The sequence below is a fragment of the Pituophis catenifer genome, unplaced genomic scaffold (assembly GCF_029215685.1).
Source record: "Pituophis catenifer annectens isolate HBS135680 unplaced genomic scaffold, rPitCat1.0.hap2 SCAF_5, whole genome shotgun sequence".
NCBI lineage: Eukaryota > Metazoa > Chordata > Lepidosauria > Squamata > Colubridae > Pituophis > Pituophis catenifer.
In genome coordinates, this window is record NW_027256885.1 from 39,506,894 (window position 1) to 39,534,110 (window position 27,217).

The following is a 27,217-nucleotide window of genomic DNA, read 5'->3' on the forward strand; positions in this document are numbered from 1 at the left end:
GAACTCCCGAGCCGCCTCTGACGCCTCACCCGCGGATGGAAGGTTGAAATCCCCCATGACAATAAGTCTGGGGGTATCAACCGCCACCCCGGCAATGACGTCGAGTAGCTCGGGCAGGGTCGCTGCCACGTGGCAGGGAGCCAGGTACGTAGTCAGCAAACCCATCTGCACCCCACGGCCCCACTTCACACAAAGGGACTCACATCCGGCTATCTGAGGAACAGTGGTCTCCCTCGGACAAAGACTTTCCCTAATAATCACCGCCACTCCCCCACCCCTCCCCTGGGCCCTTGGCTGATGAAATGCACGGAAACCTGACGGGCACATCTCAACGAGGGGGACCCCCCCCTCCTGGCCCAACCAGGTCTCCGTAATACCTGCCAGGTCCGCACCCCCCTCCAAAATAAGATCACAAATGAGGGGGGCTTTATTAACCACCGACCTGGCATTACACAACATCAGCCGCGGACCCTGGGCCTGAGACTCTACACAACCCAGGACACGAGTCACGCATTGGGGGCCGGAGTGCGCAATCGCTCGTAAACAGCGTATGCGCACCCCCGACACTTGATATGACCCCCTGAGTCCGTCATACCTGCCCCTCCCACTCATTATTTCAATTTCGCAGCCCTTCCTGTCATCCCCCTGCTCCCCGGTTAAATTTCCTTTCACGACCCTCCTGCTGCAACTAATCGACCCATCATCCCGCTCAGTCGCTATCTGGACCCCCCCAGGTCCGCTTTTACAACCCCCTCCCTCCCTCCCGGGTCCCCTTAAAATTTTCTTTAAAGATTTAACTAAAAAACCCCTCAACCCCCTCTTCGCTACATGCCATCTCTCGGGGTTCCAAAGCCCGTCATCAAGATAGGCCCTCGATAATGTGGAGGGCCAGGCCTGCGAGAGGGGGGAGTCTCGCAGCGCGAGAAGGTCGGCTTTTTGGAGCATCAACCGAACCAAGATGGGAAAGAGAGGCCGGTCCGGGGGTCTATCATAGTCCAAAGAGATAACTGAGCAAGGATCACAAAATGTCCATTTGTAGAGCTGGACTCCACTGTCCTCTCACGACAGGGAGAATGTCCAATGTTCTTTTTCTCCAACAGAGGCTAATAGCCAGCCATCCTCTCACGACGGCCGGTCCCGTTACAAGAGGTTAACGGGGACAGTGTTCTATCCTCCCCGTTGGGATACAGAAAATCCCTCAGTTCTTTCAAATGGTGCTCAGACTCTCCTGCCAGCGAGGGCATGAGTGGAACATGGTGGGGGGGGGTCCAAAGTGTCCACTGTGCAGCAGTTCATAAGCCCCTCCCCCCATAAAAAGGGGGGGGGCGGGAAGGCAGGGAGAGGGAGGGGGGGAAACAATATCCCCAGAGGAGGGTAACATCTCTTCCTCTGCCGATCTATAAGTCCAGGCCTCCTCACTTCAGCTTCTCCTCTTCACTCTCAGCAGACTACCATTGCAGCATTCTGCGGCAGACGCCATCACCGGCGCCAGTGTCACCCCCCCCCACCCCAGCACCATAACAGATGCATCGGGGGGGGGGCAACCAGCGCCGCCAACTGGCCTCCACCGCCAGCCCCGCCTTGGCTCTGTTGCTTTGAGTGGGGGGGGAGGGGAGGAGGGGGGGCATCGCCCCACGGCCGTTCGCACTACCGCTGGAGCCACCGTCCCCCTCCAACCCCTCTTCTTTGATGGAAAAAAGACCGCAGCCAGCTGACTCTCTGCGGCCACACCAAGCTGCTCCCACCATCGCTGCCACCGCCGTTACCGCTGCTGCTGGCGCCGCCATCACTGCCATTGCCTTCTCGGCGCCCTCAGCTGTTTTTCGGCGCCCTCAGCTGTTTTACGGTGCCCTCGTCGCCGCCATAGCTTCGCGAGGGTCCAGGCAGTTCCGCAGCGCCCAGGGTGGTTTCACAGCGTTGCCGCCGCCGCTGCTATCAATTTTGCAGCGTCCACGGCGTCCTCGGCGTCCTCAGCACTCTCCAGGGCCTCTCCCAAACCGCTAGCCCCTCGCTCCAACCACGATGTCACAGGGGGAGTAAAAATCCTCCCCAGGTTGGGCAGGGGCTCTCCTCACTGGGGCTCGGGGTCGCGGGTGGATTTAGCGACCCTACACCCCCCGAAAAGACCAAAAAGCCCCCATCGTCAGACCGGGAGCTCACCCAACACCGCCATCTTCGAGCATGCGCAATTAATCTGCCCGGGGAGAGGGTTTTCAAGCCCCAGACAGCTGTTTTTTGGCTTTTCTGGGGCTTTTACGGAACCGCAATCTGGGCATCCTCCTGGATGCACGGCTGTCTTTAGAAGAGCATATGACGGCCGTGGCCAGGGGGGCTTTTTATCAGGTTCGCCTGATCCGCCAGTTGCGACCCTTTCTGGATTGGGACGCCTTGCGCACGGTCACTCATGCCCTTGTCACCTCCTGGCTGGACTATTGTAATGCTCTCTACATGGGGCTCCCCTTGAAGAGCACTCGGAGGCTCCAACTGGTCCAGAATGTGGCGCGACCCGTTAGGCCCATGTAACACCTCTCCTGTGCAAGCTGCACTGGCTCTCAGTGGTCTTCCGGGTGCGATTCAAGGTCTTGGTTACCACCTTTAAAGCGCTCCATGTCGTAGGGCCGGGGTACCTCCGAGACTGACTTCTGCCGCCAGTAGCCTCCCACCGGCCAGTTCGCTCCCACAGAGAGGGGCTCCTCAGGGTGCCATCGGCCAAGTTATGTCGGCTGGCGACACCCAGGGGGAGAGCCTTCTCTGTGGGTCCTCCTGCCCTTTGGAATGAACTGCCCCCGGAAATACGTAAGATTTCTGATCTCCGTGTATTTCGCTGCGCTCTTAAAACCCTACTGGGCTATCTCTGTGAATGATTTTAAATTGGGTGTTTTAATTAGGTTTTAATTCTGAGCCAAAATTATTTATTACTTTTAATTGGTTTTTAAATTGATGTATATTTATTATGTTTTAATTGGCTGTACACTGCCCCAAGTCCTTCGGGAGGAGGGCGGTATAGAAATTAAATTAATAAATAAATAATAAATAAACCGATAACCTCGGAAGAAATTGTCTTAGCAATTAAACAGTTGAAAGTGGGCAAAGCTCCTGGGACAGATGGGTTGACAGCTGTTTATTATAAAAATTTGCAGTTAGAAATGGTGGAACCACTTAAGGAATTATTTATTAAAATACAATCTGGAGGAGATGTACCCTCATCTTGGAGAACAGCATTTATTTCTTTAATTCCAAAAGAGGATCAAGACCATAGTCAGCCAAAGAACTATAGGCCTATATCACTTTTAAATACAGATTACAAGATTTTTGCTAAACTATTAGCAAATAGGTTAATGCTAGTTATGCAACAAACGATTCATAATGATCAAACTGGTTTTATAAATGGGAGACAAATGAAAAGTAACGTAAGGCAAATAGTTAACATATTGGAATATTTGGGGAAGAACAACCAAGTCCCTGCGGCGCTTATATTTTTGGATGCGGAGAAGGCATTTGATCGATTGAATTGGAATTTTTTATTGAAAATAATAGAAAAGATGCAGTTTGGAGAGTATTTTACACAATCTATTAAGGCAATATACCAGAAACAAACAGCACAAATAATAATTAATGGTAGTTTAACAGAAACTTTTAATATTGAAAAAGGAACAAGACAAGGATGTCCTTTGTCTCCATTACTGTTTATTTTGACTTTGGAATTTTTGCTGAATAAAATACGTGGTTCAGATAAAATGAAGGGAATTAAAATTAGGCATTATGATTATAGATTACGAGCATTTGCAGATGACTTGGTTGTTACTTTAACCCAACCAGTGCAATCGGTTATAGGTTTAATGGATATAATTAATCAATATGAACAAGTATCTGGATTTAAAATAAATGCAGGGAAAACAAAGATAATGACTAAAAATATGACTATAAATCAAAAAGAAGAAATAGAAAGAGTAACAGGATTTGAAATAGTAAAGAAGGTTAAATGTTTAGGGGTTTATATTGTGACTTCAAATGTAAAATTATACAAGTATAATTATGAACCGTTGTTGCAAAAAATACAGAAAGAGATGGAAAACTGGAAAAAACTACAACTGTCTTTGTTGGGAAGAATAGCAGCAGTAAAAATGAATGTTTTACCAAAGTTTTTATTTCTTTTTCAAATGATACCAATACTTAAAAAAGATGCAAATTTGAAGGAATGGCAGAAGGGTATCAGTAACTTTGTTTGGGCAGGAAAGAGACCGAAAATAAAGCAAAAAATAATGCAAGATATACGTGAGAGAGGAGGTCTCAAAATGCCCAATTTAAGATTGTTATTATGAGGCAGCTGCCCTTTCAGCAATTAGTGATTGGATTAACTCAACAGAAGAGAGAATATTGAATATAGAGGGATATGATTTGGTATATGGCTGGCATGCATATTTATTATATGATAAAAAGGTGGATAAGAATTTTAAAAGTCATATATTAAGGAATGCGTTATTACGTGTCTGGAAAAAGTATCAATATAAACTAAACAATAAAATACCTATATGGGCAATACCCAGACATGCGATAGAGAATATAAGTGTAGAACAAAAACAAGATTACAAACAAAATTGTTTGTAAAAATTTTTCTTTAAAACTTTTCATTAAAAAAAAAGATGATTAGGGGACTGGAGGCTAAAACATATGAAGAACGGTTGCAGGAACTGGGTATGTCTAGTTTAATGAAAAGAAGGACTAGGGGAGACATGATAGCAGTGTTCCAATATCTCAGGGGTTGCCACAAAGAAGAGGGAGTCAAACTATTCTCTAAAGCACCTGAGGGTAGAACAAGAAGCAATGGGTGGAAACTAATCAAGGAGAGAAGCAAGTTAGAACTAAGGAGAAATTTCTTGACAGTTAGAAAAATTAATAAGTGGAACAACTTGCCTGCAGAAGTTGTGAATGCTCCAACACTGGAAATTTTTAAGAAGATGTTGGATAACCATTTGTCTGAAGTGGTGTAGGGTTTCCTGCCTGTGCAGGGGGTTGGACTAGAAGACCTCCAAGGTCCCTTCCAACGCTGTTATTCTATTCTATTCTAATAATGAGGAACAGGGAGCTTTAATATTCTTGGATGCAGAGAAGGCCTTTGACAATTTGGGCTTTTATGTTTAGAGTTTTGGAAGATATGAACTTTGGGGATAATTTTATTCAAGGGGCTAAAGCAGTTTATACGTCACAGCAAGCAAAGATTATTATTAATGGAGATTTAACCAATTCATGTGAAATTCAAGGGTATGAGTCAAGGATGCCTCTTATCTCCCTTGTTTATATTGGTGTTGGAAGTCTTGAACAGAGATATTGTGCAAGATGAGAAAACAGCAGGTATAAATATCAAAAAGGAAGTTTATAAATTGAGGGCATTTGCTGGTTATATTTTTGCAAGACCCAAAAAATAATATAGAATATTCGATGAGGAAATTAAATGAGTTTGGGGTTTTAGCAGGTTTTAAAATAAATCATGTCCAGTTGCCTCCTGAAAAAGCACCTTTGGGACATGTGGACAAAAGGTTTAAAATTTACACTAAATTATAATTTAAAAGAAAATTTCTATAAAGATGATGTATCGTTGGTATTTAACACCAGATAAGTTGTCAAGAATGTATAAAGCTATTTCAAATGAATGTTAGAAATGCAAAAGTAAAGAAGGGACCTTTTAGCAAAGAAATATTGGAATAGGATTCACATTCTAATACAGAAGATTCTCAAAGTGTATACAAGATAAAAGCAGAAACTTTTCTTTTGGTTTTAATGGAAGTTAGCAGAGATGGCTAAACTGACTGCTTTGATTAAAGAAAAAAACACAATTACTTTTGTTTCTACTTGGAAACAGCTTCTGGACTTTGTGCTTGAGGTGGAAAAAAATGAAACGTTGATTTTGGATTTTACCAATTAGATGTTTACCAATTGTTGTTATAGAAATGGCTAGTTTATACTATTATGTAAAAGTAAAAAAACTGAGGTTTGATCAGTGGTTGGATTCAATTTTTTTAACAACCGGTTCTGTGGGTGTGGCTTATTTGGGGTCGTGGCTTAGTGGTCATGTGACTGGGTGGGCATAGCTAGCTGGTCATGTGACCGGGTGGCCGTGGCTATGTGCATAGGGACTACTCAGAGGGCTGAAAAAAGTCATTTCTGACCGGTCCTCACACTTTTGACCAGTCCTCACACTTATGAGCATCCTCACATTTATGCCCGTTGTAGCATTCTTAACAACCGTGTCACTCATTTCACAACTGCTTCTCTTCACCACGGTGACAAGATAGGGCACAAAAATTGCTTAACGCATTGTAAGCTGCCCTGAGTCTCCGGAGAAGGGTGGCATATAAATTAAAGCAAAAAATAAAATAAAATGTGAGGACAGACGTAAGTGCGAGGACCGGTCAAAAGTGCGAGGACTGGTCAAAAATAACTTTTTCAGCCCTCTGAGTAGTTCCTATGCACATAGGGACTACCCAGAGGGCTAAAAAAAGGGATTTCTGACAGGTCTTCGCACTTTTGACTGGTCCTCGCACTTATGACCAGTCATCATTTATACCTGTTGCAGCATTGTTAACAACTGTGTCACTCATTTCACAACTGCGGTGCTTCATGTGACCAGGTGGGCATGGCCAGGTGGTCATGTGGCATTGCTTCTTTGCCCTAATGACAGTTTGCTGCAATGGTCATAAGTGTGAAAAACGGTCATAAGTCACTTTTTTCAGTGCCATTGTAATTGTTGTAAGTCAAGGTTTACCTGTAGAAAAATACAAAAAGCTTCTTTGCTTGCAAAAAGCTGCCCTAAATACCAATCATTAGATTAGAAATACCTGCAAACTGGAGTTACAAATCAGGCAGGATGGCAGAGCACCTTGAGGAATTAAAATAGTTAAAATGCAATGATAACTATCAGCAGCCAATTCTTGCTCATAAAGTGAAACCCTTTAGCAGAGAGGTCATTTAAGCTCTCCAGAATGAAGCAAAGGAGCAAACAGAGTATCTGTTGCTTGTTAAACCAATTACCAGAACAAATAGACACAGGAACTAGTCAGATTTCCGAAGCTGCTTCTTTTCAGGAACAGAGATTAACATTTTTCCTTCCAAACAAAGCTGAATAGGGAAAATTATCTCATCACTAAACACAGGATTAAACTTCACCAAAAACCAGTTTTAGACCAAAAGTCAGAAAGGGTATGTAAACTCACGTTTGAATGTCAATCTTTCTAGCTAGCCAAGAAGCCTTGCTGAATGTCACTCATCTTGGTTCCTTGTCATTAAAAGCTTCTGCTTCATTATTCAATTATTTCTTCAACGTGCTAATTGTTGCACCCTGGCTGGAAAAACTCCAACAGGGGAGTATTTCCTGCCAACAGTAATGTAAAAAGTTTAAAACCCTTCCCCTTTAAGCCCGAGTAAAGTACCAGCAAAGAAAAAAATACCTGAGGAGAAGCTCAGGCAACAGTAAGTCTAGGCGTACTGCCAAGAATGTAATAAGGGTTAATGGAGGAGCAGTTTCTGTAAGCAGGGAAATAAAGGTTAGGCTAGGAAACAACACCAGAAAGTTGTAATTCCTTACAGGATTAACCCTGTAAAGTGGAAAAAAACAAAAATAGATTTCTTCTAACAACCGGTTCTCCGAATTGCTTAACTACTTAACAACCGATTCTACAGAACCGGTGTGAACCGGTAGGATCCCACCACTGGATTTGATGTTATCTTATTCTACTGCACCAAAGGGAGTTGGAAGTCAATGCCTTTTCTTTTTTTCCTACACTTTTCCCTTCCCTTTTCCCTCTCCTATCTTTCCCACTATTTTCTTTTGCATTTTTGTATTTTATATTTAAAAAAATAAAAATAAAAAGATTGCGAGGCATCTCATGTGCACAGCCCTCTTCAGGTCACCCTGTAGATTTTCAATTGGACTCATGTCCGGGCTCTGGCTGGGCCATCCCAAAACTTTGATCTTCTTCTGGTGAAGCCATTCTTTTCTCTATTTCGAGGTATGCTTTGGGTCTTTTTCATGTTGAAAGATGAAATTCCTCTTCATCTTCACCATCTTAGCAGAGGCCTGAAGGTTTTGTGGCCCAACTGACTGATATTTGGAACTATTCATAATTGCCTCCACCTTGACTAAAGCTCCAGTTCCAGCTGAAGTAAAGCAGCCCCAGCGCATGATGCTGCCACCACCATGCTTCACTGTACATATGTTGTACTTTTGGTGGTGCGCAGTGTTGTTTTTGTACCAAAGATACTTTTTGGAATTATGGCCAAAAAGTTCAACCTTGGTCTCATAATACCGTAACACATGTTCCCACATGCTTTTGTCAGACTGTAAGTTTTTACAAAATGTAAGCCAGGCTTAGAAGTTTTTCTTTGTAGAAAAAGGATTCTGTCTTGACACCCTATCCCACAACCCAGACATATAAAGAATACAAACGATTGTTGTCCCATGTAGTACACAACCAGTACTTGCCAGAACTTCCTGCAGCTCCTTTAATGTTTTCTTGTTTTTTAATCAATTTTGGATGGATATCCAGGTAAAATCACTGTTGTGCCATATTTTCTCCACTTTCTCCATATTTTCTCCACAACAGTCTTCACTGTGTTCCATGGTACATTCAATGCCTTGGAAAAAAATTTTCATCCTTCTCTTGATTGAAACCTTCCAACAATGAGATCCCTTTGATGCTTTGTAAGCTCTTTGCAGACCATGGCTTTTGCTGTAAAAGGCAACTGAGTAAATGTCATAAAAATCCTACTAGAACAGCTGAACTTTATATGGGCTTGATCAGAGTCACTTTAATTGATGGGAGGTGTGCACTACTATTTATCATCAGTTTGAATGTGATTGGTTAATTCTGAAGCTAGCCACATCCCTACTTATAAGAGGGTGTGTACACTTATGCAACCACATTGTTATTTTTTATTGTTATTTCCCCCTAAAGATTTTCAGTTTATTTTTCAACTGAATTGTACAACACACACACACACACACACACACACACACACACACACACACACACATCTATATATATGAAAGAATTCTGAAGTGATTTATCTTGGTCTGATTATTTTACATCTCAAAAACCTGGCATTTTATCAGGGATGTGTAGACTTTTTATATCCACTATATATCATGTTGTAGACTCTATCAGCTATTAAAAAAATAATATAAAATTTGTCTGCATGGCTTGGCAGATTCTTAATTAAAGGTCAATCAGAGGGGTCTAGGACAATTCGCCGCAGCCAACTCACCATGGCCAACTTGCCATGGGACAAGAGTTACACCAATATTGAAGAAATGGTGGAATAGAATCATTAAAGAAAGGATGCCAAAGGAGGGACAAAATGATAGGTAAATTTTTAAAATTATTTTAAATAATTAAATTGAATTCTTGAATTGTCCCATGGCAAGTTGTCCCACGGCGAGTTGGCTGTGGTGAGTTGTCCTGTGGCAAGTTGGCCACGGTGAGTTGTCCCATTCTGCAATCAGAGTAGAACTTGCAGTGCCAAAAAACATGTTTGATTGATTCAACATTCTTTTTCAGAAGGACGTCATTTGTGAAGGGCTATCTACCCTCTGAAACTGCCAAGGAAAGAACATTAAAACATGTTCCAGAAAACACCCAGTGATATTTGGAATAAATGAGTGAGCTTAAATAGTTTAAAGGAAAGTGTCTTATGGAATCACTTAAGGGTCAGTAAATCCAGGCTGGAGAAAAGAAGCTCAGATAATCATGATTGGAGCTTACCTTATCCAGCCCACCACTGGAGTTTTCTTCTGCACACAGGGAGATGCCTGCCCTCCTTCGGCAAGCATCCCTTTTGTTCCATCTGCTTAATATACTATGTGATCACTTAACAACCACAACTGGGAGAGCTGGGATTGCCATAATTGAACAAAGCAGTCACATGGACATCTTGCTTAATGACCACAATGACTTATGATCAAAATTTTGGGTTCAATTTTTGTCACAAGTCAAGGAATATTTGTATGTTTAGAGATACTGAAATAATCTAATAAATAAAAATTAAATTAGTAATTTGTCTAGCTAAATTACAACAGGATTTTTTTGTCATTTTTTTTCTAAGAAGTCTATGTGATCAAAAATTATTTGCTTCTTTTGACTTTTATTTCAGCAAATCCAGCTTCAGTTTCTCACTAGTCAGAATCTGAGTTATTTTTCTTGAAAATAAAATTTCAGTATATAAGCCAGCCTTATAAACAGTAGCAGAGAATTTTCTGCAACACCTATTATTGGTTCATTTATCATAACACAAAATTTTGAGGTAGGCATTTTTCTAAGAGCAGTCAAGCCAACCACAGACAAATATCCTATTGGGATTCCACAAAGCTGTTAGGCCACTTCTGTTCCAAAGACCATTGGGAGGTTGATTTTTATTTATATGATTTTATGATGACCAGACTTTATTTTGTTTGATGTTGAGTTGGATATAATCTTTATTACATTTTGATTACTTGTTTTATGTTTTTAACCCTGTTGTGAACCACTTGAAACCTCAAAAGTAGGCACGTAAATTTATACAAGTATTTTTTTTACAGTAGTACCTCTCAAATTTCAACACAGATTAATGTTACTTTTCTCTATTTTAACAAACTACTGGAATAGTAGAGTATTTTTAATGTGATTTGGCAGATTAGGGTACTTTCAAGAAAGATTTCTTGTACATTTTTTTCTTCTAAAGGCTACTAGGTGACTTTACTTAACAGAAGGAATAAAGCACAACAGTCTTCCAAAGAGATGAGATTCTGTGGAAATCAATGCATAATAATTAATAACTGAAAGAGGAAATATCCATATCAATGAATTAGGATTGCTTTAACAGGGAAGTATGAAAACCACATCATACTTCTACTGCCTGACATGTCTGTGAAAACTGTTCTTTTCTTCTCTGTGAGGAACAAAGTAATTTTGGCAGTATGCACATAAAATATATAAGTAGACAGCTTTAACCTAGGCCCAAGAGGTATACAGATCACCCTGAAGAAAGGTGATAATTAGAAAGTATCACCAAGCAAGAATTTAATTTACACTCTGTGGAAATCTTTATTGTCTTGGAGAAGGTTTAATGTATTATGGCCTTTGGGATTTAACAAAACAGAAAAATGACTTCTGCTGATCAAATTAAAAGCTGGAGTGAGACTGAAAAGTTACTAGACTTGACCAGCTTTATGCATATTTCCAACACATTCTTAGACTTCTGAAAAAAAAATCTTACAGAAAACTTACAGTAGATGTTAGGCTTATATGCACTACTTTTTCCAAATTTTTTTTAAATTTGTAATTTCAATATTCACTCAAATCCTTTATTAGGCCAAACTGCAAACAAAATTTGTGCGAATTACAGTAAAATCACCTGAATTTACACTTTTAAAAACTACCAGGCAACTTTTAACACAGAATTAACAAATGAGCTTACAAAGAGCAGCAATGATATAATAATCAGGAAAGCTGTCTGTTTATTTTTATATATTTTATTTAGAAAATTTATATTGCCTCCAACTAGCACATGGCAACTCAAGGTGGCTTACAGGATATAAAACACAATATAAAAGAAATAAAAATAATTTTAAAAATTAAAAATAATAACCCCCACCCTGGCGACAACACACATTCATACCAGCCATTTAATGGGCTCTATCCTGCTCTGGGTTCCCCAGGCCTGCTGGCAGAACCTCATCTTCAGAGCCTTCTGAAAGAGTGTTAGAGTGGAGGCCAGTCTAATTTCCAGAGGGATGATGTTCCAGAGGGAGGGAGCCACCACAGACAAGGCCCTTCTTCTGGGTCCCACCAGATGTATCTCCTTAGGGGACGGTACCTGCAACATTCCTGGCTTCCCAGCTCTAGTGGGTCAGGTAGATGTGACTGGCAAGAGACGGTCCCTCCCTCAGATAACCTGGTCCCAAGCCATGAAGGGCTTTAAAGGTGACAACCAGCACCTTGAATTGCACTTGGAAGCAAACCGGCAACCAATGCAGCTCCTGCAGGTGATACATGTGTATACTGAGGTCTGCACAAAAACCATGTGGGCCACTGCATTTTGTACGAATTGGAGCTTCCGGATGCTTTTCAAGGTCAGCAGAGTTTAGTCCCAGCATCAGCTGAAGCAAGCAAACCACAGAGCTAAAGCTATCAGACAATACTCAAGTTTGTTATTTAGGACAAGAGGTAGCATCTCAGTAGGAATATGCAAAATGTTCCATCCATTAACAGTTTCACGCATGGAACAGCTTAACTTAAGTGGTCCTAACACTCCTATTTTTGGTATTTTGGTCTGTGCATATGACATGCACAAAAAAATGCTGTTTTGTGTTAGGGCACTGACAAGGACTACAGGGAAGCAAGGAGAGAAGGTTTGTGGAAGTTTGGAGGGAGCTGACTGACTGGTAGGATATCAGCAATGGCAGCAGCTGAGGAAAGAAAATGTAACATTATTGTCCTTGGGAGATGGGGGGGGAGTGTCGTTGCTGCCTAAGGAATGGTCAGATAAGAGAGAGCATAGCCCACAGCTACATAATGGGCAGAGAAAGAGGCTCAGAAGGGACACCCCTAAGTTCTCAGACTGTAAAGGAGATGGCGGGAGATTTGTACTTTCAGTCTTGCAAGATTCTGTTAATGTAAACTTACAATAAAGTAGAATTGGCTCATCTGGTTGTGTTTCCTGTCTGGTCTAACTAGAAAGACTGACATCTTGCAAGTCTGAAAGTACAAATCTCCTGCCATCCCCTTTACAGCCTGAGAACTTGGGGGGGAGGTCCATTATGAAGTTGCAGGCTATGCCCTCTCTTATCTGTTTCCTAGGCAACATCTCTTCTCACCCACCCAACCCAGACTCCCAAAGTCATCTCCCAAGGTCATACCATTACAGAAAAGAGGAAAGATTCTGGGTGATTGTGAGGAGGAACAGCGTAGCCAGCTAAAACACAAACTTAATTTGAGTTAACTTAATTACATTTAAATAGAATCAAAATTATACATTAAGGTCGACCCTGAGGCACCTTGTTTGTGGGGTGCCGCAAGGGTCGGTCCTCTCGCCCCTTCTGTTCAACATTTATGTGAAGCAGCTGGGCAAGATCATCCGTGGCTTTGGGGTGGAGTTCCATCAGTACGCTGACAATACTCAGCTGTACATCTCCACCCCAGGCCATCCCAACGATGCCCTTGAAGTGATGTCCCGGTGCCTGGAGGCCGTGCGGATCTGGATGGGGAGTAACAGGCTTCGACTCAACCCTTCCAAGACCGAGTGGCTGTGGCTTCCGGCGTCCCGATATAGCCAGCTGGTGCCATTGCTGGCTATTGGGGGCGAGTCATTGGCCCCCACGGAGAGGGCTCGCAACTTGGGCGTCCTCCTGGATGCACGGCTGTCTTTAGAAGAGCATGTGATGGCCGTGGCCAGGGGGGCTTTTCATCAGGTTCGCCTGATTCGCCAGTTGCGTCCCTTTCTGGATCGGGACTCCTTACGCACAGTCACTCAGGCACTCGTCACTTCCCGCCTGGACTACTGCAATGCTCTCTACATGGGGCTCCCCTTGAGGAGCACCTGGAGGCTCCAACTGGTGCAGAATGCGGCCGTGCGAGGGATTATGGGAGTGAGGGGGCGCTCCCATGTGATGCCTCTCCTGTGTGAGCTGCATTGGCTTCCGGTGGTCTTCCAGGTGCGCTTCAAGGTATTGGTTACCACCTTTAAAGCGCTCCATGGCATTGGACCTGGGTATTTGCAGAACCGCCTTCTGCCGCCGATAGCCTCCCACCGGCCAGTACGCTCCCACAGAGAGGGACTCCTCAGGGTGCCGTCAGCCAGGCAGTGTCGGCTGGCGACCCCCAGGGGGAGGGCCTTCTCTGTGGCAGCACCTGCCCTCTGGAACGACCTGCCCCCGGAGATACGTATGATACCAGATCTCCGGGCTTTTCGCCGTGCCCTAAAAACCTTTCTTTTTCACCAAGCAGGGCTGGCGTATCCCCCCCCTCCCTTTTTGAGATGTTAGATTTTTAATTGTCTATGGGTTTTAGTCAGGATTTTAAATTTAGGTCAAAGTTGTGTAATTCTTTTAACAAATTTTAAATTTTGTATTGGGATGTTTTTATTTTGGCTGTGCACCGCCCTGAGTCCAGTAGGAGAAGGGCGGTATACAAATTTAATAAAATAAAATAAATAAATAAGTATAGTTAATACGATTTCCTGTATAGTTTACAAAATTCTCCTTCTCAGTTTAGAAATTACAACACTGACAATTTTGGGAAGCACTCTGAGCTCACACTCAAGGCTTTTGGAGACTGCATGTAGTCCTTTGGCTTCAAGTTGTGCAGCTCTGAGTAAAAGTGTAGATATTATAGTGTTACATATCATTTTGGCATTCAGCAAACCACTACTCTCACTTAATATTTCGTGGAACAGCAATTTTATGAATATATCTATTTTTCTTTCAGTTCAAAGAGTTTAAAAAATGAAGCCAAAGAAAGAAAATAATCTTACCAGATGTTGATAGCAGTGTGGCCCACAAGGCTTATTATCTATTGTAGTTTCTGTATTTTTCCGTTTGTAAGTGTTAGGAGTTGCATGGAATGCTACAGAGAATTTTAAAAGAAGCAAAATAAAACTGGCAAGTTTATCTAAGAGCATCTTTGAAGTATAATAATAAGCCTTCACTTAATTTTCTTCTAAGGAGCGTGAAACTATCTTAATGTAATAAATCATCAATACTCATGATGGAGCTAGTTAGCAATATTGAAATAATACAGTGGGATGACTGCATATTTCAGGAACAAATTCCTCCAGTATTACTTTATTGTATTTCATTGTACAACAATTCTGTTTAATAGTTGTATGACACTGACGTAATCTTTGCACAAAAATTCCACATATACTTTATAACAGGACAGCATTGGATATCTGTCTTTTTGTGAACAGAAGCTATGCTTCATGATTATTAACTGAGAAATCAGCTAAACTAGTTTGGAGGTGATATTAAGATTTGAACATCAACACTATTATCTTTCTAGACTGCCTTTCTGGAATAGTGGCAAAGTTTTCAGATTATTTTGATCCATTCTGGAAGACAAATTTGAAAAGAATATACTGCTGGAGAACTATTCTTTCAACTTCTATGCTCATTAAGAAATCTTGTAAGTTGAAATACAGTGTCATGTAGACGACACTCAATTCTGTCTTTCTTTTTACTTCAATTCCAAGTTGCTAAACACACACTGGCAACTGTGATGAACAGGACACAGCTAATCAACTACACAATTTGCTAGTTCCTCTGAGTTAGCTTTGTTTTTGTTTAAACTTCCTCAACCTGGCATCCTTCAGGTATATGGTCTTTGACTTCTCATTATGCACTATTTTGCTGGCTTTTTTACTCACAAGAAGCACACAAAAAATAGCAATAGCAATAGCACTTAGACTTATATACTGCTTCATAGTGCTTTACAGCCCTAAGTGGTTTACAGAGTCAGCATATTGCCTCCAACAATCTGGGACCTCATTGTACCGACCACGGAAGGATGAAAGGCTGAGTCAACCTTCAGCCTGTCAGGATCGAACTCCTGGCAGTCAGCAGAATTAGCCTGCAATACTGCATTCTAACCACTGTGCCATCATGGCTCATAATAATAAATAAATAAAGCTTTCTTAAATCGAAGTGTATAAATTAACTAGCACATTGAAAAAAATCCACTTCATATAACAGTGATGGCTAACCTTTTTGTCGTTGTGTGCGATAGCGCGTGCGCGTGTGCCGGCACCCATAATGCAATGTGCGCATGCCCCTCCCACGTCCCACACCGTGCATGCGAGACTCCCGCACATGTGCCCTCCCACGCCCCGTTTTCGGCCTGGAAAGCCTCTTGCACCAACCTTTGCCAGCGTGAATGGCTTGCAAAGCCATTCCAGCCATGCTGGACGCTGCCCGGAGTGAGAGGCTGGCAGGAAGAGGAGCTGTCGCTGCCTCTGCAAAGAGGCAGCGGCGGCAGGCTGTTCGCACCGGCAAAGGTTGGTGCAACCCTGGGGCAGCTCGCATCCCCGCCGGCGGCTTCTTCTCCTGGCTGCTCCAGCATCCCGGCTGGAAACAGCAGCACAACAGCCACCACCGGGGGCAAGGGGGCAGCAATGGCGAGGACAGGCAGGCTGGGGCTTCCCTCCCTCCCCACCCTGCTGCCCCGTGTGCCCGAGCAGGTCGGCCACTCCTGGAAGGAGCAGTGGGTGGGGCAGCCAGCTGCCCAGCCAACAAATGCTGCCCTGTGCGCCCGAGCCGGCTGGTCGCTTTGGCCTTTCACCCTGCAGCTACCACTGCTGCTGCTCTTCTGGGGCGGCAGGGCTGTACAGGAGGAACGCTGGAGACCGCATGCCGGCAGGGAAGTGGTCGCGCTTCCTTCACAGAAGTGGCGAGGGCCTGCGCGGGGGCTGTCCGGCTCTTCTGGGGCGCCTGAGCCGGCCAGGTGCTCCAGACCACCTGCGGCCATGCAAGAAGCCCATTCGGGCAGGGAAGGAGGGAAGCCCTGGCCCTGTTGTGGCCCACCAGCGGCCTGCGCGGATTGTTGCTGATCCTGACGACGAGGAGGCTGGTGTGGTGCTGCGCCAGCAGCCTGTGCAGCCGGCGCTCGAGTCGGACAGCAAGGAGGCTGAAGAAGATGTGGTGCCAGAGGCAGGGATTCAGTCAGGGCCTTCAGAACCTCCAGAGGTTCCTTTAAGTGAAGAGGATGAAGAGGAGGAGCCTCTTCTCAATGCACGGGCACGCAGAGCTGCCAAAAGGCAGGAGTGGCTCCTCAGGAGGAGGTCTCCTCAAGAGTAAGGCTTGGGGCTAATTGGCCACTCCCTTAGCCTATTTAAGGAAGAACGCAGATTGCAACAAGCTGCAGGAAACAACTTTAGTTCGCTAATCATTGCGTTGGGATTTCTCTGCAACCTTGCTTCTGGGCTTTCTGCCAACTCCAGTAAGACTCTGACTATCTTATCTGTGGAATTCTGGCAGGCTGTTAAGAATGCTTATTAACAGCCGGCATTTGCTAAAACTGCTTTATTTGAGTAAACTAAGTTTTGTTCAGAGTTTGTGTTTGCTGTGTTCTTTGGGATCCGTAGCTGGGGCAGAACAGGCCCACCCAACAGCTCTGCTCCCCTAAGAAGCGACTGCTGGGATCACCACTCCACGTATTTTGGCAAGCGTGCCATTGCTGGTCTTGGAGCGCGCATGTGCACCAGAAACCATAAGACCAAGTGGCCGACGCGCATGCGCGTGCTGAAAACAGGAAAATCATCTTCCTGGATCGTGCATGCGCAATGGGTGGCTGCTGTTCTGGTTTCCAGCGTGCCCGTGCACATGAAAACCAGCTGGCCGGTGCGCCGGAACCCGGAAGAGCAACGAGCAACGGCTCTGCGTGACACTTCCAGCACGCGTGCCATAGGTTCGCCATCCCGGTCATATAACTTTCCAGGTAAGTCATTATATTACATATGGAGTCAGGCTGCAACCACATACCAAAATGTCTTACCTGAAAAACAAAGGATGAAAATTGATTTCAGTGAAATCTAAATTCTCATACACGTGTTTCATACATAGTAGCAAAAATGAGGTAATTGAAAAATGAAACTGAACACCAATCAAGTGGTCACCAACAAATAAATTGGCCACACAGATCAAAGAAGAAAGAGCATGAAAGTGAAAAACAAAAATCCATATTTGGACTCTAGTGGTCATGCATATAACAGGTGTAAACCAGCCAGAATGGAATATTTTAACTTTTTTCTGCTAATAAAGATATTTCAAACTGTTTTTGCACTTACGATGTAAGAAGCAATCATATTTGAAACACCGTCTACAAAAGAGAGTATGAAAGGAATGTAGACTCTGCTCCCTCTGAACAGATTTGGCATTCAGCCCATCTATGTTTGGTGTGCACTCAAGAGGAAGAGCTCCTGGAAGCTGTTGTTCAGTAAGTTCCTTGTATCTAGAGAAAAAGTAAACATTACTTCTATGTTATGTGATTAAAAAAAGAATCTTATGGTACTTTAGGAAATAGAGTGCATACCATCTCTTAATGCACACTAACATTACCAAGAAGCCACATTTTCAACATTCTATTCTAGATAAAACCAACAGGTGTTTTTTAGGACATTACCAAAATGTACTGAATTTGTGATGTTATACAAAAAAGTAAGATGATATTACCTTGATAATATGTCAGCATTGGCTATGAGCTTTTCCTGCTGATAACAGGATAGTGACAATGGAATTGTAAATTGATTTAAACTTTGTCATTTGTTGTATTTTTTCCTAAAACAAGTATATTTAATTTCAAGATTGCTTTCTCTTGGTTTTAATTTCACTACCTAATGTCTTTAAGCTTTAAAAACATTAAAAAATTTTTTAAAAAAATTAAAAGTAAGGGTTTGCTTTTAAATTAAAAGCAGGCTTGGGTTCAAGCTTAAACTGTAAATTCTTCTTGAAGGCTCTTTCACAATGAAATAAGACAGCATTTATTATGTATTTCTTGGGTTTATAGCCCACCTTTCCTCCAAAAATTCAAGGGAGTTCCATGGGAATCTCAATTTTATTCCAACAGCAATCCTATGAGGTACATTAGGTTAAAAGAGAATGCCTCACTCTTGGGGACTTCCGGTTTGGCGTCTCAGCGATGCAGTCAGGGAAATCGTGGGCTCTGATGAGCCCTGTGAAAACCCTGACTGACGAGCCGCCGCTGATGCGTCTTTGGACCGAACCTGTCTTGTAGGGACAGGGCAAGGAGAGGGGCGCCTCGGACAGCCGAGAGGAACAGGCAAGTTCCTCGGAGACCGGAGGGAACCCTCTGAGTCGTCGGCGGGGGGAGGCAGCCATGGTGGCTGCCACGAAGCTGGGACAAATCAGGAAAGAATTGTGCAGGAGGAAAGAAGAAAGAAAGAACGATGTGCTTTGAAGCCGGGTGAGTGACACCAACCCAGGCGAGAAACAACGTTAGACTATGGACTTTTACTAATAAGACCCCCAGCCTTAAACAGCGGCTGTAGATTTGCGGGGCTTGAAGATTTTGTAAAGTAACAATAGGCGATAACGACCCATTAAGGAATTTACTTTAGTACTGATTGTTTTGGACGAATTGGCTATTAACAAATCAGAAAACTGAGTTTTCCTTCAAATTGGAACAGATTCGATCTTTGGAAAAAGAGAAAAGCGACAAATAAGGACTTAACACCTTTAAAAGTTAGATGAAGCAAGGCAAACAGATGGTTACATAATTGCTACAAAATGGAGATTGCTGTGACTAAGCGAAAGTGTAAATTGCCTTCTGCTTGAAAAAGAACTATTTTGACTGGCTATTTACCCTGGATTACATAGAAAATAACTATGGATTTTTGGATTTTGGAGATTCCTATTCTGCCTATGGGTGGTTTTATAAAGAAAGAAGAAATATAATGGAACTAATAAAATTGAAACTAACTGGCTCAGGGACAAAAGAAGTGGCGCAGGGACAAAATAAGGAAACTGATGGATTTTACATGGAACAGACTTTACAATAGAATTAAAATGATATATAGAGTTTCAAACATGGATATACTGATTTTGAAGTGGAATACTTATGGACAGATAGGGAAATGAAGAAATAAAATAGATAAACTTAAAATGTAATGTTTAAATGTTTAAATGAGTTTTAAATATAAGCAGGAGGTGTCTATGGAGAAATAAAGATGGAAAATAAAAGAAGGTAACTAAAATAGAAATTTGATGTTAAGGTGGTTAAAATGATATTTTTACAAAAGCATAAGAGTATATATTAATATGAGACAAACTTAAGAAAATTTATTAGACTATGGGAGAATAAGTGGAGAATATGTCTGATGCAATATGTTGTAATTTTAAATTGTAAAATTTATTAGACTATGGGAGAACAAGTGGAGAATATGTTTGATGTAACATGTTTTAATTTTAAACGGTAAACAAAGTTGAGAATGGTAAATATGATTAAATGTGAATGATTAATGAACTATTGGATGATAAAATAAGAAACACAGACTTAAGTAACAAATTGTGATTGAATTTAATATATGTTGGAAATGATCAACATTAAGAAATAGGTTGGGAAACACCCTGGAAGAGTATACTTGGAAATAATTAAATAATAGATAAATATACTGAAAAGAAAACACTCAAAACAAGATATGCTGGGTATCAGCCAAACAAGAGGTGGAGATGTGGAGGAGAATATGCTGGAAATCAGCCAAACAATAGTTGGAGGTATGGAGGAGAATATGCTGGAAATCAGCCAAATAATAGTTGGAGGTATGGAGGAGAATATGCTGGAAATCAGCCAAAATAAAATATGCTGGAAATTAGCCAAACAATAGTTGGAGGTAGGGAGGAAAATATGCTGGAAATCAGCCAAAATAAAAAAAAAATGCTGGAAATCAGCCAAACAATAGCTGGAGATATAGAGGAGAATATACTGGAAAATAGTTAAATTAATATGGGGTGAAAAAGAATATGTTGGAAGACAATTAAAATGAAGTGAAACGATTTTGAGATTATTCTGTGTAAAATGAAATGTGTAATAGATGATAAGCTCAAGAAAATTAAGTGTAAATTGACAAAGTTTAAGATCTAAAGATTGGATGAAATGGGTCCAGACATTAAGAAATACAGATAGAATTTTGATTTATAAATTGAAATAAAAATAGAGATGTATATATTGGAAATTAAGATTTGTGGTGATAAAATAGTAAGGTAAATACTTAGATCAAGAGGTTATAATATTTCTTAAATTTATGTTTTGATATTGATGTTAAAAGAAGTAATGGAGAAAATTTAGGAAAGAGTTAGAATGAACTTTGATTTATATTTGGATATAAAAATGAGTGGAGTTTATTTGTGAATTAAGATTTGTGGTGATATAATAGTATGGCTTAAATTAAGATGTTAGAATTTATGTTAAATTTTTTTGTTTTGATTTGTAATTATAAAAGATGCAATGAGGAAATTTTGAATGGAGTTTGTTAAAAAATGTAAGCGATTGTACCTATTTATGACCGGATCAAGACTTCGTTCTTTTTTTTTTTTTTTTTTTTTTTTTATATTTTGGGAGATCCGGTTTTTATTATTCTGTTTGCTCATCCTGGTATCCCAGCGCCGAATTGCAACCAAAACAGACACACACACACAACAAATAAAAATATGGAACGCTTCACGAATTTGCGTGTCATCCTTGCGCAGGGGCCATGCTAATCTTCTCTGTATCGTTCCAATTTTAGTATATGTGCTGCCGAAGACTTCGTTCTTAAAAGATATATTTTATGTTTATGTTTGGAAAAAAAATATATTTTTTTTTTTAAAAAAAGAGAGAATGCCTCACTCTTAAGTCGCTGAGTGAGTTTCAATAGCTAAGAATAGATCCGAAGTCTTAATATTATCATTACAAGTAGTCCTTGACTTATGACCACTCATTTAGCGACCATTCAATTTACAACAGCACTGAAAACAGTGCCTTGTGACCAGTCCTTGCATTTACAACTGTTGCAGTCTCCCCAGTCATGTTATTGTGATCGAGATGCTTGGCAACCAGCTCACACTTACAATCGTTGCAGCACCCTACAGTCAGGTGATATGGTCTGCGACCTTCCCAGTCAGCTTCTGACAAGCAAAGTCAATGGGGAATCCAGCAGGGAAGGTCGCAAGTTGCGGTCATATGATGCCTCACTTAATGACCACACTGCTTAATAACAAATTTTCCAGTCCCAATTGCGGTCATAGGCTAAGGACTACTTGCACACTGAACTGGCTCTTGATTTTATAAAGAGACAAAATCTCAAACAACATATCAAAAAAGTAACCACTTTCACAAAGTCAAATAGTATGCTCTTCAAACATCTGATCAACATCAATAGGCTCAGACAACCTGGAACACCAATCTAAAGTTTACATATTTAACCATCGCAGTTAAACACTTTTGTTAAGCTTCTCCACATCCTACAATTTGCTATGACTGTCACATCTACTACATCACTTCTCCAGAAATGGAGATACTATTTTATATAACTTAAGAAAAAACATCTTACTTTTCTTTCAATTCTTCTGCTGTACCCTTATCAGGAAACATTGAAGAAATGGCTTCAAATACCTTATCAGAAGGAAACATCTGAGGTGGATGGCACTCTTTTTCTGTATAGAAACAAAGAGAAATATGTAAAGATGCAGCTCTTTAGCTAGGTGTCCAAAAAGAAATTATTGTTGACCCCGAAGCTGACATATGTGTAGCCATATTTTATTGTAGTCATTTCTTTTTTTAAAAAAATTTATAAACTTTATTAAAACAGATATAAAACATATAAAACACATATGACAAAAACATAAAAATACATTATACAATAAACAATTATATGTAATCAATCATTTGAAGCGTTTGTTTCGTAATGGTCTTTCAAGTAATACAGTTATACTTATTCCCTTAAATCTTAACTTAATAGTTTCTTATTACCTTTTTTGTGAGGGATCTCACGAAGAACGATGGTTCATTGAGGGCGCTTCCAAGAAAAGGTAAGCACGCAAGGATGCAATCAAATTAAGTCTTTATTTAGAAGTAAAAGTGGAGTAAAATAAGTTCCCAGGCATGGAGGCATCCATGCCTGGATTGAGCCCATGGCTCAGTCCCATAGGAGAGTAGAACAAGAGCAGGGAAAAAGAGAAAAACAAAAAGGGGTAAAAGCAAAAAGGGGGGAGCAGCCCCTGTGCAGGGGCTCTTATAGGAGTCCCTGGCCCCTCCCTTACAAGGTGTGTGAGGGGGCCGGAGGGCCATTAACTCTCCCCAATGGGGCTGCAGGGACTGGGGCCCCTTGACCCACCAGTGGGATCAAAGGTGCCTCTTTGCCCCCATCTGGTGGCCTTTGAAGAGACTGCCATGGCTGGCACAAAACACCTAACAATTCCCCTTCTTGCCAGCCAATGACAGGTGACGGTGAATATGTCTGAGAGGGTGAGCAGGTGTCCTGCCACCTCTCCTGTTCTTTAATGGGCAGCTCCTGGATTGCAGAGAAAGTCTTTGGGGTGACCACGACGCTGTTGACGGATGCGACGTGCCCAATGTCAATTCTCTTAGGTGGGACCCCCTTGTTGGACCGCTTTGGCCTTCTGACCTCCTGCCACTCACCACCCTTTTCCTCTGCGGGTTCCTCGCCGACTGGCTGTTCATGACCGGGATGTGGAGGCCCTCGGTCCCAGGCGTTGGGCATCATGGGCCTCTGAAGCGTCGCTGGAGGCGAAGAGTCAGGTGAAGATGGCGTGTCTTCCCCCTCAGGACTGGACAGCTCATCCTCCTCATCTGGACCAGGTAGGCTGACCTCTTCGTCCTGTTCCTCGCTCTTGTCGGTGGCAGGGTCTGTGGTTGTCTCGGGCGGTGTCATGGTTGGTGCAGCTTTGCTGGGCCGGTTGATGTATGGGCCCAGATCATTTGAGTGGATCTGGGTCCAATTGGAGTCCTCTTCGAAGGAGGCAGATTGGGAAGTCACAGTCCTGCCCCCTTCTCCCAGGAATCGGTAGGCCTTGGAGCCAGGGGCATAGCCCAAGAACCTCAGTCTCTGGGAGACGGATCTCCCCTTCTTCCGCAGCTGCTTGGGGATGTGCACCCAAGCGTAGGAGCCAAACACACGCAAGTGTCCCAAATTTGGCTTCCTACCGTGGACCAGAAAATATGGGGTCTGGTTCACAACGCTGCTCCAGGTGCAGTTCAGGGTGTAGTTGGTGTAGTGTACCGCCTCCACCCAGTACGATTCCGCAACCCCAGCATCCGCAATCAGGCTGCGCACCATGGTCTGCAGAATGCCGTTACGTTTTTCTGACACACCGTTCTGCGCAGGAGAAAAAGGTGCTGTACGAAAATGGTGTATGCCCTTGTGCCTTATCCAGTCCTGGAACTTTCGGGACATGAACTCACCCCCCCCCCCGGTCGCTCTGTAGCTGTGCGATCTTGGTCTTGTACTGAGTTTCCACGTAGTTGTACAGTGACTTTATGGCATCAAAGGCTTCAGACTTTTCCATGAGGGTATACACATGGCCGTACCTCGAGAAATCATCAACGGCAGTGAGGAAATACTGCCTCTTTCCTAGGGACAGTGTAAATGGCCCAACCAAATCAACATGTATTAATTGGTATGGATATTGAGTTTTACGCAGTGACACCTTAGGTATTGGGGCAGCCTTCCTCTTTGCCCTCTTACAGATGGCACAGTCCAGAAACACCTCACAATCCTGGAGATGAATCCCCTCAGCGAATTCCCCCATCTTTTTAACCACTGGGAAGCTTGCATGGCCTAACCTCCGATGTAAGAGGTGGGCACATTTAGTATGGAGCGGCTTTCCCACTGACACCCCCTTGGCTCTGGTTGCCTTGGGCGGTGCTGGCACCTTAGGCCCTTCTTTGGGCTTACCTGCCTTAGGTGCTTACTGAGGCTCAGGTTTCTTGCCCGCATTGGCCTTGGAAGGCCGTGGTGCCGGTTGAGGCGGCGTGGGTGCAACTGCCTCAGTCTTGTGCATCTTTGACAGCCTGGGAGCTGGCTGTGGAGCCTTTCTCTCTCTCTGCGCGCAGGCCCCTCCTGGGGTGGCACCCTGTGAGCTGTCTCCTGTGGCTGGGTACTCGGGGGAGAAATATGGCAAACCATTTATAATGGTAACATTCCCAATGACCCTTTTGTCTCGAGAGACATGACCTCCCCCTTTGCGAAACAATACCTCCACCCTGCCATCATCACATAGCTTGGTTATGCTTAACAGGTTATTGGCTATAGAGGGAGCATGTAATACACCTTCGACATTGCCCAGCCCTGGTACAGAGACAGTGCCCTCCCCAACAACCAAAGCATTGTTACCATTTGCAACCTTAACGGAGGAGTTAATTCTCCTTAACCTCTTAAAGCCTTGCCTCAAGTTAGCAATGTGAGATGAAGGCCCAGAGTCCAGTAACCAGAGGCCAGTAGGGCCATCAGCCTTTGTGGCGGGGGTGAGGTAACTAGTATATACAAAATTGCCCTTAGCACCACCTTTGCCCCCGCCAGGCCCCCTTCTCTGCCCCCTGCCCCTTCCTTGATTGGAACCACGCTTAGGTCCTTGCTGGTAATGGGGGCAGTCCTTCTTCAGATGCTCCTCAGAGCCACAGATGAAACACTTGGGTAGAGCATTAACCTGCTCTGAACTCTGGTGCCTTCTGTTGATGCGATGAGTTGTGGCCCTGGTGTACTCTCCCGCATCTCTTTGTTCCACATATTATAATTTTCCCCTCCCAGATGTAGCTTCTGAAAGTTATTTGGGAGAACAGACACAGCTGGGGCAAAAAATGCTGATCCCACTTGCTGTCCAAGGCATCTTTGCTTTGGTTCCATTGAAGTAAATGGGAGAGGGATCCCTCTGCTGGCCAGTGTAGGTATTTTTCTCTGATTATTCTTTTATTTTTCAGGTGGAGTGAACTGAGCATGTGCGAACTGCTGAGCATGCCCAGAGCTCATTCCAGCCCAGGAGCCGACGGGAGCGGACCTCTCCCTTTCTGCTTCAGGGCCAGGCCTGGGCCCAGGCCTGTGGAGCTCTGAAGAGTCTTCTGGAAGCCCCCCTGGTACTGGAACACTTACCAGGGGGCGAAAGCTGCAGGATGGGGCCGGAAAAGCCCGAAAATGCTGAGGATCACCTGGAGCGGCCCACCGCTGGTCTTGAAGACTCTGGAGGAGGCAGCCATCTTGGGAAGTGGGAGGCTCAGCTGGAGGCCCCCTGAAGTCATCCAGGTGAGTCCTCCGTTGCCTCGGTGGGGGTGTTGGGAAGGCTGGAGCCCCCAGGGGTTCTTCTGGGGCTCGCTGGAGGCCTGGGTCCTGGCTGGGGGGCTCCAGACTGGATGCCCCCCCTCACTGGTCTCCTGGGGGTGTTGAGGAAGGATGGCTGCCCCCGAGGTTGAGGCCACGGTCATTGTGGCCTCCAGGGCTGCCACCAGGACTTGGATTGCAGCCCTGATGCCTGCTGCAGTAGGAGCAGCTGGGCAGACTTCGAGGCTTGCCTGTGAGGGGGGGGGCGAGCAGTTTGCATGCTGCTTCAGCTGGCTGCCATTGGTTGCTGGGCCTCGTGGCCTAGCTGAGGCCTACCAAGCCTGGCTGGAGTAGGTGGCCTGGGGGCCGCCATGTTGCTTCCGGTTGGCCCCGGAAGCTGCAGGTTGTGATTTGGCGGGAATTTTCCCGCCAAAAGTTCCGGGGCCCCGGGGGCCCCCAGGGTGGCCGGTGCCATGTTGGGGAGCCTCCTGGGCGCTGGGGAAGGACTTACCCGGTGTCCAGAGGCCCCCTGCGCTGGTGTCCCATGTGGCTTGGCTCCTGGCGTCCCTCGGGTTGCTAGGAGCGTTCATAGCAGCTCTCTGCATTCCTCACCAGTGAGCTGGTCCACGCTGTGGGTGGCCTGGTCCCTGGCCGCATCCCTAGTGTCCTGGCAGTCCTGGGCGGACTGCTGGCCTTCCATGCCTTCCTCTGTGGCTTGCAGCTGCAAGGAAACGTGCGAAGGGGTCCCTTCCGTTCCGCTGGGTCCTCTGGGGGCATAGAGATCATCTGTACCCTCCTCTGGATCGAAGCTCGCATCAGGGACTGGATGCAGGGCTGCCAACCTTGCTTGGAGACTCCTGGTCATGTACGGGGAAGTCCTGCCATCCATCTCTTGGGGGTTCTTGCTGGAACCTCCTGGCATCTTGCTTCTGCTGGCTTGGAAGCGTTGCCTCAAACCATCCTCAGCTACCACTTTGTGAGGGATCTCACGAAGAACAATGGTTCGTTGAGGGCGCTTCCAAGAAAAGGTAAGCACGCAAGGATGCAATCAAATTAAGTCTTTATTTAGAAGTAAAAGTGGAGTGAAATAAGTTCCCAGGCATGGAGGCATCCATGCCTGGATTGAGCCCATGGCTCAGTCCCATAGGAGAGTAGAACAAGAGCAGGGAAAAAGAGAAAACCAAAAAGGGGTAAAAGCAAAAAGGGGGGAGCAGCCCCTGTGCAGGGGCTCTTATAGGAGTCCCTGGCCCCTCCCTTACAAGGTGTGTGAGGGGGCCGGAGGGCCATTAACTCTCCCCAATGGGGCTGCAGGGGCTGGGGCCCCTTGACCCACCAGTGGGATCAAAGGTGCCTCTTTGCCCCCATCTGGTGGCCTTTGAAGAGACTGCCATGGCTGGCACAAAACACCTAACATTTTTTCCCTCTCCTC

At 44.1% G+C, this 27,217-nt stretch overlaps 1 protein-coding gene and 1 non-coding gene across 2 annotated transcripts in view; both read right to left on the reverse strand.

The window, feature by feature from the left end:
- Window positions 1–27,217, reverse strand: part of EZH2 (enhancer of zeste 2 polycomb repressive complex 2 subunit) — a 480,973-nt gene that overhangs the window by 108,850 nt on the left and 344,906 nt on the right. Inside the window, exons 7-9 of the mRNA XM_070944564.1 lie at window positions 22,069–22,171; window positions 17,809–17,972; window positions 14,503–14,594 (exon numbers count right to left, since the gene is read on the reverse strand). Of these exons, the coding sequence (XP_070800665.1) occupies window positions 14,503–14,594; window positions 17,809–17,972; window positions 22,069–22,171 (359 nt within the window). The remainder of the gene's footprint in view (window positions 1–14,502; window positions 14,595–17,808; window positions 17,973–22,068; window positions 22,172–27,217) is intronic.
- Window positions 21,182–21,286, reverse strand: LOC139317773 (U6 spliceosomal RNA). The gene has a single exon (XR_011600475.1). It is a non-coding gene; the product is annotated as a U6 spliceosomal RNA (small nuclear RNA).